The 14447-nt window shown below is 48.7% G+C and overlaps 1 protein-coding gene across 2 annotated transcripts in view; it reads right to left on the reverse strand.

The window, feature by feature from the left end:
- Nucleotides 1–14447, reverse strand: part of UBE4B (ubiquitination factor E4B) — a 1174709-nt gene that overhangs the window by 709565 nt on the left and 450697 nt on the right. For both annotated transcript variants that reach the window (XM_086921364.1, XM_086921363.1), the window contains one exon: nt 10962–11100. In XM_086921364.1, coding sequence (XP_086777490.1) covers nt 10962–11100 — 139 coding nt within the window. The remainder of the gene's footprint in view (nt 1–10961; nt 11101–14447) is intronic.

A 14447-nucleotide genomic window follows, 5' to 3' on the forward strand; every position in this document is an offset into this window, starting at 1 on the left:
GTGCCTGCTGAGTGCGTCCGCCTTTGTGTTTAGCTCGCCTGGAAGGTGTACTGCCACCACCGACAGTCCCCGAGCCAGAAGCCAGTGCCATATGGCTTGGGCCTCCTGAGACAGAGGGCGAGACCGTGTTCCTCCCTGCTTGTTCAGATAGAACATTGTTGTAGTGTTGTCCGTCTGAACCAAGATCTTGTCCGTTGTGATTGCTGGAAGGAACGCTTTGAGCGCCAGATGTACTGCTCGAAGTTCCAGCATGTTGATATGGTAAGTCTGAAGGTTGGTCGACCAGCGACCCTGAATCTGAAGACGACCCATGTGAGCACCCCAACCTTCCAGAGATGCGTCCGTTATCACAGACATCGAAGGAAGAGGCTGCTGAAAAGGGACTCCCTGCAAGACATTCCGAGGGCGAGTCCACCACTGTATTGAGGATAGTGCTGCTTGAGATAGGATGATTCGATCCTCCCAATCTCCAGTCGCTTGGTCCCACTGGTCTTCCACAGACTCTTGAAGAGGACGCATCCTCAACCTGGCGTTTGGAATTAGGAAGATGCAGGACGCCATGGAGCCCAGTAGAGACGCTACTTCTCGCACCTTTGGACGAGGAGACTGAAGTAACTTTCTGCATTTCTGCCCCATGGAAGATAGTCTCTCCTGCGAAGGAAACGCTCTTCCTAAATTTGTGTCTAGGACCGCTCCCAGATAGTGGATGGTTTGCGTGGGATGCAGGACTGACTTTTCTGTGTTCACGTGGAGCCCAAGCCTGTGTAGTTGTTGAAGACACAGACGACAGTCTTTGGTGGCTTGATGAGGGGACTGGCTCTTCAGGAGCCAGTCGTCCAGATATGGGTACACAAACAGACCTTTTTTGTGTAGACATGCCGCTACCACTGCCATGCACTTGGTGAACACCCTTGGTGCGGATTTCAGACCGAACGGAAGTACTTTGTACTGGTAATGCTTGTTCCCTACCAGAAACCTCAAGTACTTCCGATGACCTGGTGTGATAGGAATGTGGAAGTACGCGTCCTGTAAATCCACCGAACACATCCAATCTCCACTTTGTAGATGAGGACATATCTGATGAAGTGCCAGCATGCGAAACTTCTCTTTGACCACCACTTTGTTGAGGGACCGAAGATCTAGAATCGGTCTGAACTTGTCCTCTTGGTCTCTTTTGGGGACTAGAAAATACCTTGAGTACACTCCTCTCCCCCTTTGGGATGGGGGTACCTCTTCGATTGCGTTTTTCTGCAAGAGGACGCTCACCTCCCTTTTGAGGAGGTTTAGATGGTACGAGCGAGTCTTTTTTGGAGGAATCGGTTGTGGTCTCTTCCGGAAACGTAGCGCATATCCATTGCGCAGTATATTCAGCACCCACTGATCTTTTGTGATGCTGACCCACTCTTCCAGGTGTTGCGAAGCACTTCCTCCCACTGGAGTGGGTAACGGCGCCAGAGGAAGCCACTGCTCAGGCCTTGCCTCCTCTGGGCGTGGCAGAGGACTGATGATGTCCGCCTCTGCCTCTGCCTGATTTTCCTCCTCTGTATTGTGTCTTCCCTTGTGGCTTGTTCTGAGACCATTGAGGGGTTTGAACCCTCTGTTGGCCTCCCCGGTTCTTGTTGGTCTTGAAGCGTCGCTTGAACGGCTCTTTCCTCTTTTCCAGACCAACCGCCTTCACCGTGTCCAATTCGGTTTTCATGCGGGTCATTTCCTGATCGGCATGCTCCCCAAAGAGTGAAGATCCTGAGAAGGGCAGATTGAGGATGCGTTGCTGGGCATCTGGTTTGAGACCCGTCAACCGCAACCAAGAAGATCTTCTTGCGCAAACCCCATGCGAGTAGGCATGTCCTGCTAGGAGTGCGTTATCTGCGGACGAACTGATCATTTGGTTTGCCACCAAACAGCCCTCCGTCACTGTTTCCTCAAAGTCCTTCTGGTCCTCCTTGGGCAATTTCTCTTTGAATCGTTCCATGGAGTCCCACAGTGCTCTATCATATCTGCCGAGAAGTGCTGAGGCACTAGAGACTTTCAGTGATGAAGCTGCTGTGCTGCACACTCTGCGTCCCCAAGAATCTTGGGTCTTGCTGTCCTTGTCAGGAGGAACTGAAGAAGAGGGTGCGACTGCGTGATTCTTCCTAGCTGAGGCTACGATAACCGAGTCCGCCGCAGGCTCCCCTTTAACAAAGATTGGATCCGAGTCGGCCGGCCTATACTTTTTCTGGATACGTGCCGGAACCGCTCTGATTGCCGCTGGCGTGAGGAAGACCTCCTTGATTGGGTCCATTATCCCTGGAACCAATGGGAGCAAAGGCCGTGAATATGATTTGTGCCGAAGGGTCTCAAAAATTACAGTAGTGGAAACTTCTGGAACAGCCATTTCTATTTGAAGTTTTTGAGCGCCCCTTTGAAGAACGTCTAGGTATGTGTTGACGTCGTCAAGCGGGGAAGCTCTGGAGTGAGGGCTGTCTGCCAGCGTTGGGGAGTAATCCCTTTTAGAAGATCTTGAAGAGGATGAGGAGGAGGTTGATGGTGTTCTCCTTCTCCTGTGGTGAGATTTTACCTTCCTCATTGGCGATCTTCTCGGTCGGTCTTCCCTTCGAGGAGAACGTGATTCTCTCCGACGCTCCCTTCGTGGAGATCTCGACCTCTCAGTTCGTTTCTCCCTTCTCGGCGTTTGAGATCTGGGATGCTCTCTCCGCGGTGATCGGGAGACCCTGGGGGTATGTGACCTTTCCGCTCTCCTCTCCCGAGAGCGTGATTGGTGCCTGATAGGACTCTGTCTGTCTGCCTCTTCTACCAGTCTCTGAAGAGGTGACCTGTGGAGTGGGCTTACATATCTGTGCAGCCTCTCCGTCGCTCCAGAATCCTTCCACGTGTGCAAAGGAGCATACCATCTTGGCGAGAGTGTTATCTTTCGCTGGGGCAACGGACTTCTACTCCTGGAACTGGACCTCGATGAGCTAGAGGCCCTTGAGGAGGAATGGTGAGAAGCCGATTGGGTCACCAAAATAGTCGAAGGCACTGAAGGGGATTTTCGTCTCACCGGTGTTGGCGGACGTCTTAGAAGTCTTTCCCTTGACGTTGGACGCCTCTGCGGCGTCGACGGAGTGATAATCTTCGACCTCGAACGCCTCGATGACGACCTGTGTTCTCTCGACGTCGACCTGTGATGTCGAGCCGCTGACGGTGTCTTTTCCCTCGACGTCGAACAGCGTCGTCCCGCCTTCGACGGAGGTCTCGACGTCGAACGGCGTTGCCCTGCCGTCGACGGAGGTCTCGACGTCGAGCGGCGTTGCCCTGCCGTCGACGGAGGTCTCGACGTCGAACGGCGTTGCCCTGCCGTCGACGGAGGTCTCGACGTCGGCCGACGTTGGTCTGTCGGCGACGGAGATGGCCTTCGACGTCCTGTCGTCGACGAAGCCCTTGATGTCGATCTGGCATGTGGCGACGGCGGAGGATCGGACATCCTCGACGTCGAGCGCCGACACGTCTTCGACGATGATCCCTTCCTCGACGACGATCGTCCGAGGGGGCTCTTGCTCCTCGACGCCGAGCGCCTCCGTGGAGACTTCGGCGGAGGTGTCACACTCTTCGAAGCCTGTCGACGTTGGGACGACGGCGAGTGTATTCTGTCTCTCGACGCCGACCGTCGCCTGGTTGACGGCGGCGGAGTTGACTTACGTCTTGACGTCGATCTTCTCGTCGACGGAGATCTCGTGGCTTCTCTCGACGCCGATCGTCGCCTAGTTGACGACGGCGGAGCTTTCTTCGTCGTCGGTGATTTTCTTTTCGACGACGATTTCCTCGTCGACGCCGGTCCCGACGTCGACGGAGCTTTATCTTTCGATTTTTCCATCAGATGTTGTTTTTTCAGCGCCGAGCCCGGCGCTGAGGTCGATGGACGCTCTGACTTGCCTTTAGAGGGAGTTCTGGGTCTCTTTGAACTCTTCCTCTCTGTAGATCTTCCCCTCATGGATCTTTGGGCCAAACCATAGAGCCTGTTCCTCTCCCTGTCTTTTAAAGTTCTGTCAGACAGGTTTTGACAATGAGAACAGTCCTTTGGATCATGATCTTCTGGCAAGCATAAAATACAGACCTCATGAGAGTCCGTTTTTGCCTTCTTGTGGCCACAAGAAGGGCAATCATCGAATAATGAAGGCATCCTGACAGGAAAAACCTCACAAAAATTCGACTGTTAAGCAGTTATTTACTTGACCCTGATGTAAAAAGTCAAAGTAAATCAAAAAAATGTTCTTTAGAAGCTTTTCTGACTGAAAAAGGCAGAAAAACTGTGGAGCTGTGTATCCAGGGTCCTTCCTGAAGGAGCCGGAAAGAACAACTGACCTAACTGTAACCCCTGAGGCATGATGGGAAGCTAGGGGCAGAGGTGCCTTAAAGGCACAGCGTCAGTTTTGGTACATGCAGCCACAGGGTTAGCTTTTCAGTCTTTTTAGACTGGGTATTTGCAATGCAGCCTGGGAGCTGTATATGCTTACAGTGTCTTATAAGAATTTCTGCTGTTTTCTAAGCATTAAAACAGTTTCTAAACAAGCATTTGTGTTGTTTATCATGTTTCTAATGCTAATACACATGTATGGTGGAAATTCTTCACAGCATATTCCAGCTCTACTGTTTTATTTGGCTGCGATTGCTTATTTTTATATATATATATTTATATATATATGTATATGTATATGTGGGGCACATATAATATATTGTTTCCGGGGTCCCGCGCATGGGCGGGAATATTCTAATGCTTATGACTATTGATGAGGATCCCCTGGAAGAGAATCATATTGACAAAGAACAAAACAATTTCAACATAGATACAAAAAAAGTGCTATACGATATATTCAGTCGATGGAAAAGTTTTGTGAAGAAGGCAAATGCGGTAGAATGGAACACAACGCGTTTCGGCCAAAAACCTTCGTCAGGTATCTGGGCAAGACCATAGCCCACTGCAACGACCTTGCAGAATTGTTTCCATCATAAAGTCAACCAAATCTACTCCTCCTTTCCTACCATAGCACCAGATCCCAGGGTTCAGGGACAGGAAAACCTGGGGGATGCTCCATCGCAACCCCTGACAATTTTGGAACACTTCCCATTGCTAGATCTCGAGTCCCTGGATTCCCTAGCTCGCCAAGTAAAATCTGGGTCATCAGGCGACCCAGCACCTCCAGAAGTATTGATGTTGGCACCCCAGGCTGTTCTGCCCACCATCATGAACCTCCTGAACACCTCCATCACCTCTGGCACCGTCCCACCTGCCTGGAAGCAGGCCATGGTCCGTGCTCTGCTTAAAAAAACGAACCTGGACCCCGGCGACTTTAGTAGCTATCGCCCGATCTCCCTGCTCCCCTGGGTGAGCAAAATTCTCGAGAGGCACATCAACATCCATCTGATGGACTTTCTCGAGAATAATCAGCTGTTCGATGCCACCCAGACGGGCTTCCGACCTAGACGCGGGACGGAGACCGCTTTGCTAGCAGTCACAGAGGAAACCAGAAGGATCTTAGACCAAGGGGGATCAGTGGCAGTGATTCTCCTTGATCTAAGCGCGGCATTCGACACGGTCAGCAATGACACCTTGCTGAGCAGTCTCTCGAATGTCGGAATATCAGGCAGGGCATGGCTGTGGTTCTAATCATTTCTGAGCAACAGGTCCTTCCAAATTTTCGACGGAGACATGGTATCCGCGAGCAGGCCACTGAGCTGCGGAGTCCCGCAGGGCTCCTCCTTAAGCCCTGCGCTATTTACCATCTATATGAGACCGCTAGCTGAGGTTGTCCGTCCGTTTGGTATCAAAATCATCTCTTACGCAGATGACACTCAGCTACTGGTCTCCTTGGCGCAGGAGGATGGCCTATCGGCACCAGCGGAGCTAATGAATTGCCTGGAGGAAGTAAAAGGATGGATGACGACATCTTCCCTTAAACTTAATGGGGATAAAACGGAGCTGATGCTTCTGGGCCCCACAACTCCCATACTTTTTAACTCCATCTGGCCCCCATGCCTAGGCACCCCTCCAACCCCCAAGGACAACAAAGAGCCTGGGGGTCTGGCTGGCAAAGCTCTATCTTTTAACACCCAGGCCACAAAACTTTCGGCAACCTGCTTTGGTCTCCTTAGGATGTTGAAATAATTTCTCCCACTGCTACTTATGGAGGCCAAACAAGTGGCCGTTCAGGGCCTAATCCAGTCCCGACTGGACTTCAGCAATGTCCTGTATCTCGGCGCCCCTGAATACACATTGCGTAAGTTGCAGATAGTCCAAAACTGTGCGGCCCGCACATTGCTCCAGCTGCCACGTAGACTGTCAGCCAAACCTGGGCTGAGCAGTCTGCATTGGCGACCGGTACGACAAAGAATTGCCTGTAAGGCAATGTGTATATTCCATCAAGCTTTTTGGGACACAGGACCGGAAATCAGCCGCTAACTAATAACACAGTACCATCCAAGTAGAAACTTCCGCTCAAACCAGGCTTTCCTGGCCACAGTCCCTAGAATAAAAAAGGCAAGAGCTGGCGGCAGGATGTTCTCGTACAATGCCGCCAAGCTGTGGAATACACTCCCCCTTCAACTCAGGTCCAACCCTAATCTGTCCTCTTTTCGGAAGCAATTGAAGACTTTCCTTTTCAATGTTCACAAATAATTTCCCAGCGCAATACCTCTTTCAAGCAACCACACCTCCCAATTAACGCTTGGACGCCTCAGGGTAGCAATCGCGCTCTACAAATATACGTTTCATTTCATTTCATTGTTGCAGGCCCAGGAGAGCAGGGGGCTCTCCACCCAGGGGTCCAGCAACATGTCTGCTGTGAGGCAGCCTAGGCAGCCTCTCAGATCAGACGTGGTTTGTACGTTAGGTTTCAGGGGGCAATCTCTGTAGTGCATTTTACATTGAATCCCACACTGGCATCAGTGTGGGTTTAATGTGCTGAGAAGTTTGATATCAAACTTGTCAGTCTTCAGTGGAGCCATTATGGTGCTGTGGAGTTCGTAATGACAATCTCTCAGCACCATATACTCATAATGGCATCACTGCACTTACAGTGCCCAGGAATGGCCCTGGGTACTGTAGGGACACAGGGCTCAATGCACCTGTGCCCACACCACTGGCATAGAGCACCCAGCTAGAGAGGTGACTGATGTATGCCAGGGCAGTGGGTGTGTGGGCATGGCACACAGGGATGTGTGCCATGTCGACTCTTTGTTTAGTTCTGCACCAGGCCACTCAGTCTGCAAAGGCAGTGTGTGGGTGTCAGGGTGCAGGGCCCCTAAGGGTGGCACAATAAGTGCTGCAGCCCTTAGGGGTCTTCTCTGGTCACAATGCCTGGGTACCTAGGGTACCATTTCCCAGGGGCTGACATGTGGCCAGAGATGCCAATTGGGTTTCAGCTTCAATACAGTTTATTCATTTATTTATTTTGAAGGTTTTATATAGCGCGAACAAGACTCTTGCGAGTATCAGAGCGCTTTACATGACAAGTAGAAATATATACAGTATATATTACGATATAGTGAACCATGAAATAAGTAAGTAATAAATACATCTAGATCAAGAGAAGGCAGTGCGAGGCTAGTGCAAACCAGCAAAGATAAACAGAAGGACGAATATAAGCGAAGAAAAGCAAGTAATATAGTACAGTGAATAGAACAGAGTTCACATGGATTGAGCCATGAGGATGGCTTTCACTTCTCTTTTGAAGGAAGCAGAGGAAGGGTTCATTCTAGTTTCACTGGGCAGAGCGTTCCATATCCTTGGAGCCATACCGGAGAAGGACCGGTTATACGTTTTTTTCTTGGCAAATCGTTGAGGTTGTAGGAGAAGAGTCTTGGCACTCCTGGAAGCTCTTCTGCCTGCTGAGAGCACCAGTTTCTGTGCTAGGTATTGTGGGGCGTTGTGGTAGAGGGCCTTGTGTGTCATACAAGCGATTTTTTAACGAATTCTGGCTTCAAACGGTAGCCAGTTGAGGGCTCTCAGGTCCAGGGATATGTGGTCGTTTCTCTTAGAACCTGTGATGAGTCTCGCAGCTGAGTTGATCATGGCTCTTAGCGGGCTGTCGATGACCTCGGGAGTCCGCATAAGGTTACTGCTCAGTAATCCAAGCGGGGGATAACTAAGGCCTGAACTGCTTGTTTGAAATTGAAGGCGGGCAGATAGGGTTTCAGTTTTCACAGGGTCTTTAGATGGAAGTTGGCTCCCTTAGTTGAGGCGCTGATGTGCTTCAGCATCTTGAGTCGACTCAGCAAAATCTCTAGGGGTAACGCTGGACAATACAGGGTTACCCCTAGAGATTTTGCTGAGTCGACTATGAGCGGTTGTCCATTGAGAGCTGTTAGGTGCTTCATCCAGTCTGCGATAGTTTGAGTTTTGTTAGGGGGAGCGATTACAAGGAATTCCGTTTTGAGGGAGTTAAGTTTCAAGTGGTTTTCGGCCAGCCAGATTTGGGGTTTTTGTAGTGTGGAGTGATTTTATGTCTTCCAGAGAGTGAATTTTGATGTAAATTTGGGTGTCGTCAGCATACATGTGGAAGTGAATCTTGGAGAGGCTGAGAAGATCAGTGAGGGGTTCCATGAAAAGATTAAATAGGGTGGGAGAGAGGGAGGAGCCTTGAGGAACTCCCAGAGCGACAGACGAGGGGAAGTACAGGGATTGGTTTACCTTGAATCTTTGGGATCTGTTTTGGAGGAAAGAGGCGAACCAGTTAAATACACTTCCAGACAAACTCATTCTGTGTTTCAAGAGATTCAGCAGGTTATCGTGTTTGACTGTGTCAAATGCTGATGACAGGTCGAGTAGGATTAGCAGACAGGCTTCAATTGGTCAAGGATTTTTGAAGTGTCATCTAATACATGTGTCTTGGCTGATTCTGTGCTGTGACCTTCTCTGAAACCAGATTGAAATTGGTTCAGCAGGTTGAAACGATCAATATGACTGTTCAGTTGTATGTTAACGCATTTTTCCAGGAGTTTAGCTAACATAGGGATGTTAGAGATCGGGCAATAGTTATTAGGGTCCGCGGGGTCAGCTGTGGGTTTCTTTATGATAGGCGAGACCTGCCCAGTTTTCAAGGTGTCTGGAATGGATCCTTGAAGAAGGGAAGTATTAATGATCTTGGTCCAGAGGAGTAGTAAGAGAGGAGTGAGTCTTTTATGTAGTTTGCCGGGAGCGGGTCAGTGAAGTGATTGGATGGTTTCAGCGCGTTTAACGTTTTTAATATGGTATCTTCATTGTAAGTGTTGAAGTGGGACCATGATGCATTGTTTTTTAGTTTAAATAGCGGGAGATCATTCGCTGGGGCACCAGCTAGGGATAGTGATGGGCTCTCTTTCAGGTCTGAGATGGATATTAGGTCCCTGAGTAGATCTGATTTAATGGATTCTGTCTTAGAGGCGAAGAAGGAGGCAAAATCATTACAAGTGGGAATAGCGAGAGGGTTGATGTTAAGGAATGGCAGGAGCCCAGTGCACACTTAGTCAAAGCACATCAGCAATTCAGCAAAAAGTGGGGGCATACCAATGCAAGAAAGATGGCACTTTCTCATACACACCATACAAGTAACTAGATAAATATCACACAATGACAGTTGAATGATAAGCATTGATATTTGAGATCAAAATCAAAAGGAATGGATGGATGTAAGCCATAACGAGAACAGTAGTGAAAAATGAGGGCAAGCCTGCACATGCACTTTCAAGTAAATCAAACAGGTGAGTTTACAGTAGCTTCCTGAATGAAAGAAGATCAGACTGGGCATTACAAAATATGATTATTTAATTTTCTTTGGTGATTATGCTTTTATTACCTCTTTTAAATTCAAATCATAAGATTTTGAATAGTGCCTAAATGTATAATACTGTACAAATTACTGCACCATTCAACTCAACTAAATAACTATGGCCCGTATATATTGAATAATTTCCTCTCTCATACATAGAAACTTTTTGATACATTAGGTCCTAGAGGCAAACAGGTTTGTGACCCGTTAGCCCATGCAAAAACCCCCAGAGCCATGTATAAACTCTATTTAGTGAGGCACAATTTATTTGCAACTCACTAAATTGGATTTCCAACTCTTAAATAGGTAGGGGCGTTACAAGGGCGCCCCTTCCTAAATGCGACTCGGTCGCAAGACACTCGCAATTTACCGCCCTCTTCAAGAGAGTGGTAATGCATTTGCAAATGGGAAGGGGACCCTTTCCCCTTTGCAAATGCAGGGGAAAATATTTTGGGGGGCAAGCAGTGGTCCCCAGGGACCACTGCCTGCCCTTAAAAAATGAAACGAAAAAATATATATATATTTTTTAATGCAGCCCGTTTTCCTTTAAGGAAAACAGGCTGCATTTTAAAAAAAAAAAACGGATTTAAAAGCAGTCCCATGCATGGAGATCTGCTGAGCCCACCAGGCCACCATACCTGGGAAGGCCAGCCATTCTCAATGGGATTGCTAATTGTGAGTGCCTCATGAATATTGAGGAGGCATGCAATTTGCGACCTCATTGAGAATCACGAACAGTGTCTCCGACACTGTTGTACATGTCATTTAGCGAGTCGCAAATTGCAACCAGCAAAATGACATGGTCATACATCTGGCCCTAAATGCCTTTTTCAAACGGTTGGCAACACTTACTGATCCAAATCAACTTACTACATTATCGGAATTTCTTTTTAGACAACGGAGAAGCCCTTGATTGCTGAAAACATGACTAGCCCATAGCCCATGGTTGCAACTTGACAACTATTTACATTAAAGAGTGCTTCCCAACCACAAACTATTATCTTGAAGGCAGCCTAGAAATGTAGTGGCGTTGTCACCTGTGGAATTCTAAGACGGAATCTGGTGGAACCTAACCTAGTAAGGTCACAAATACCTCCTATAATGTACATATAACTGAATACCCACCTGGTACGCTTATAAACCGGTAAAAGGCTGAGGAGGTAGTCAAACAATTACCTATTGAGCTCACGGATAGCTCGAAGCCTTCTGATGTAACGTCTACAGCTGGGCATAATGGCAAGGTGATGGGCGTGCAGCGTCAGAAAAAAGCACTCTGTAGGGAATTTTGGCTCTGTAAAAAGAGACGAATCCTGACCTAGGAAACAGGAAAAGTTCAAAATAAAAAATACATTTTGATGGCTGGTTAATTCCAAGGAAATTGGGACAAAGAAAACTATCAGTGGCTTCCTTAAACATTACAGTGACATTTAGGCTTTTCAAAGAACTTATCAGTGCCTCACAAGTCTATGGTACATGAAGGCTTACAGACAATAAGCTGATCACCACACTAATTTATTTCCATCATCCGTTACATGTCTATCTCTGCAAGCCATGTGTACGTTAGGGCTAACAGTGAAATAACTAGTACTGGGTGTCAGAGTAGCATGTGCCTCTTCTAGCCTCGCGTTTTATTTAGCGTCCCGAAGGCCTAAATAGAAGTTTGCATAGGACGACGGAACTTCTCTATCTCCTTGCCTGATGTTATGTTGGTTTACATAATAACTACACCCTTTATCGGAGGTTGTGATGCTGCAGAGTGTGAGAAGTTGGCCTGGTATGTTATGCTCACTAATTCTAGTGATCACCTTGTACCATGCCAAGCAACCCTCATGATGATTGGTTGTAAGTCAACCTTATAGACCAGCTATCCTAGTAGTGTGGACAAAGCAGTCTTAGGCTAAACTCTGCAAAGGCATGTGAAGCAAGCTGTTTTACCACACACAATCCCCTTGAATACCAAATGAAAGGACACCACACAGATATATATTGAAAATATATAAATATATTTATTTACTACAAAATCCCCTATATTCTTTATGAGCACAGAAGCAAATGCGTTAAAACAAAACACAGTTTAAATATACAAAAGTTGCACAATATGGATAAGCCCTAGGGGCCACCTAAACCATATACTAAAATAGTGGTATAAGAACCACCTAGCTGAAAGGAAGTAGGCCTAGGGCCTGGGGAAATCGCTGGAGCTGTTCGGGACTAACAGTGAAGAAGTCGGGAAAGGCCCGTGGGACTCTGGTGCAATGCGGAAAGTGCACGCATATACCAATGTTAAGTCAATGGTGCGTAAAAGTTACCAAGTTAGTTATTAAGGAACCTTCTGAGTGACCTAGAAGAATGAAACTTTAGACACAGACACGAGAGGTGTGTACCAGTGTAGGAACACCGGCGTTGTTGAGTTACCTCCCCCATAGGAAGCGGGTGCACAGGTGCGAAGTAGTGTCGGGTTTCGTCACGCAGGTCGATGGTGCTTGGAGCTAAAGATGCTGCAGGCGGCTCGATGTGAAGAGTTCCGGTGGATCCAAGGGTGGATCTGAAGTGGTGAAGACCTGAAAGCAGAGGGAAAAATGTTCAAAGTCACTAGCCAGTGACTACCGTGGAACCAGGCGATGTCGGGTGCAAACAGGCGATGAGGTGTAGCTTCTCTCTGCAGCCACGTGGACACGAAGAGGTCGAGGACGTCCAGGCATCGGTCACGAGCTGTCCCACAAAGGCTCTAGCTACTGGCGGTGTCGGCTTCTTGATCGGAGCAAACAGGCCTTGGCTAATGCAAGCCATGCAGGAATCGGAAAAAGCTTATCACTCGGACCAGCAAGGTCAGAGCGGGTGCTCCTTTTTACAGGAGCGAGGGCAAGTCTGGAGCAACCAGACCCGCAGTGTAGATTGTAGGTTTCGTCGCCAAGATGGCTGCTGACCACGTGGCAAGTGGCCGGGATGGCGCGTCGAGTGGCACGATGCAAAAGGGCCCCACGCAGATCGTGGAGATGCTTGGGGGCTGATCTTCGGTGCAAGGGCTGCTCGATTGTGGGGCTTCTCAATCCCCAAAGCACAGTGTCGAGGGTGCCTCGGGTGCTGCGCAGTCAGCTTTTCGGGGGTCTTCCGAGATGTCCGGTCCCACGTCTCTCGGTGCCTCCACGGGTCCCTTCTTTGCAAGGACTGTGGATCGGGCGGTGAGAAGTCTGGGAGTCTGGGTCTCGTCAGGCTCTGGGCTCAGGCAGGAGGCGGCGGCAAAGCAGACGTCGAGTTGCTGGATGGTGCCTGTGCTCAGAGGGTGGCCACTCCTAGACCACAAGGGAGATGCTCTTCAGTCGTCTGTGCAGCAGAATGTCGAAGTCCAGTCTTCTTCTTATTTTCAAGTTGATTCAGGATGATCTGAGGTGCTATGGCACTGCTCCCACTCTTATTCCCAATCTGAGGGGTGGATCACCTGCTAGGTCCCTCCCCCTTTCCTTTGTCCAGCTCCTCGCCAGGCCTGGGTCTGGAAAGTCCCAGGACCGGTTTGGACGGGCTTATGCACGAGGACACCTTGTGTGCCCCGGGCATGTCTGATTCTATTCAGCCCTGCCCTACCCAATACACAAAATCCTGTCTGGGGTGGTGCTCGCACCTCCCAAGGCAGGAAACCCTTTGTCCAAGCCTCCCTCGCTGGAAGGACTTCCAACAGCAGGAGGTCAGACTTGTGTCTGTGGTGGCAGCATCCATTTTGTGATGCTGAGGCTCGAGTTTAACTTTAACCGGGGTTCAGGTCATGTACAGGTCGTGTCCCTCTAGAAGGGTGGAATGCTATCCCCGTAGACAGAACTGTCGAGGGGATAGTATTCCAATTCGTATGACACCTTACTCGACATGTTTTGATAAAGCCAAACCAAAGTTAGCATATAACCGCGAGGATTATAATGCACTTAAGAGTATATGGTATGGCAATATCCCGGAACAGCTAAGGGAGTTGTTCCAGACAGCTGCAGACAGGCTCAGCTCATGCTAGAGCACCATCACACATGAAACCACGCACTCTGCCCCCAGGATTGCAGGGGCCTTCCGTAGGAATGGCTTATAGGTTAACATGTGTCCAGTTAAGGTTAGATATAGGGATACTAGATCTAAGCAAGAGGTGATTACACCAATTTACCCCAGCTGAGTGACCAGCCAGTTGTGTCAAAATATGGAGGCCAGGCCAGGGGTGGCACAATACATGCTGCAGCCCCTGGTAGGCCTTGGCTACACCTATGCCCTGGGTACCTATGGTACACTGTTACAGGGGCCTATAAGGTGGACCAGTTCCAATTCGTAATGCACCTAGAGTGCATTGGCATCAATTTAGAGAGAGAACAGCAGGCTGTGGGTCTGATTAGCAGGCCTACAGCCACATTAAGTCATAAACCAGTGAAGCAAAAAGCAAAAATTTGGGGTGACCATAGGATAGCAGACCCTACTCTCCTACACAGAGCATACTATACCACACTGAGACACAAAAATTGAAAGTTATGACATTCGAGGTTTGATATCCAGGCACATGGACTGGGCTAATAGAGTCTTGCCTTCAGATCCCCTTCCTAACATTTTTTAACGTCAAATACAAACACAGATGGTCCTTTCCTGTAGGTGAAGAGGAACAGAGTCCCCAAAAGAAAGGATCATGTTACTAACCTT

Source organism: Lissotriton vulgaris, chromosome 5 (genome assembly GCF_964263255.1).
Source record: "Lissotriton vulgaris chromosome 5, aLisVul1.2, whole genome shotgun sequence".
NCBI lineage: Eukaryota > Metazoa > Chordata > Amphibia > Caudata > Salamandridae > Lissotriton > Lissotriton vulgaris.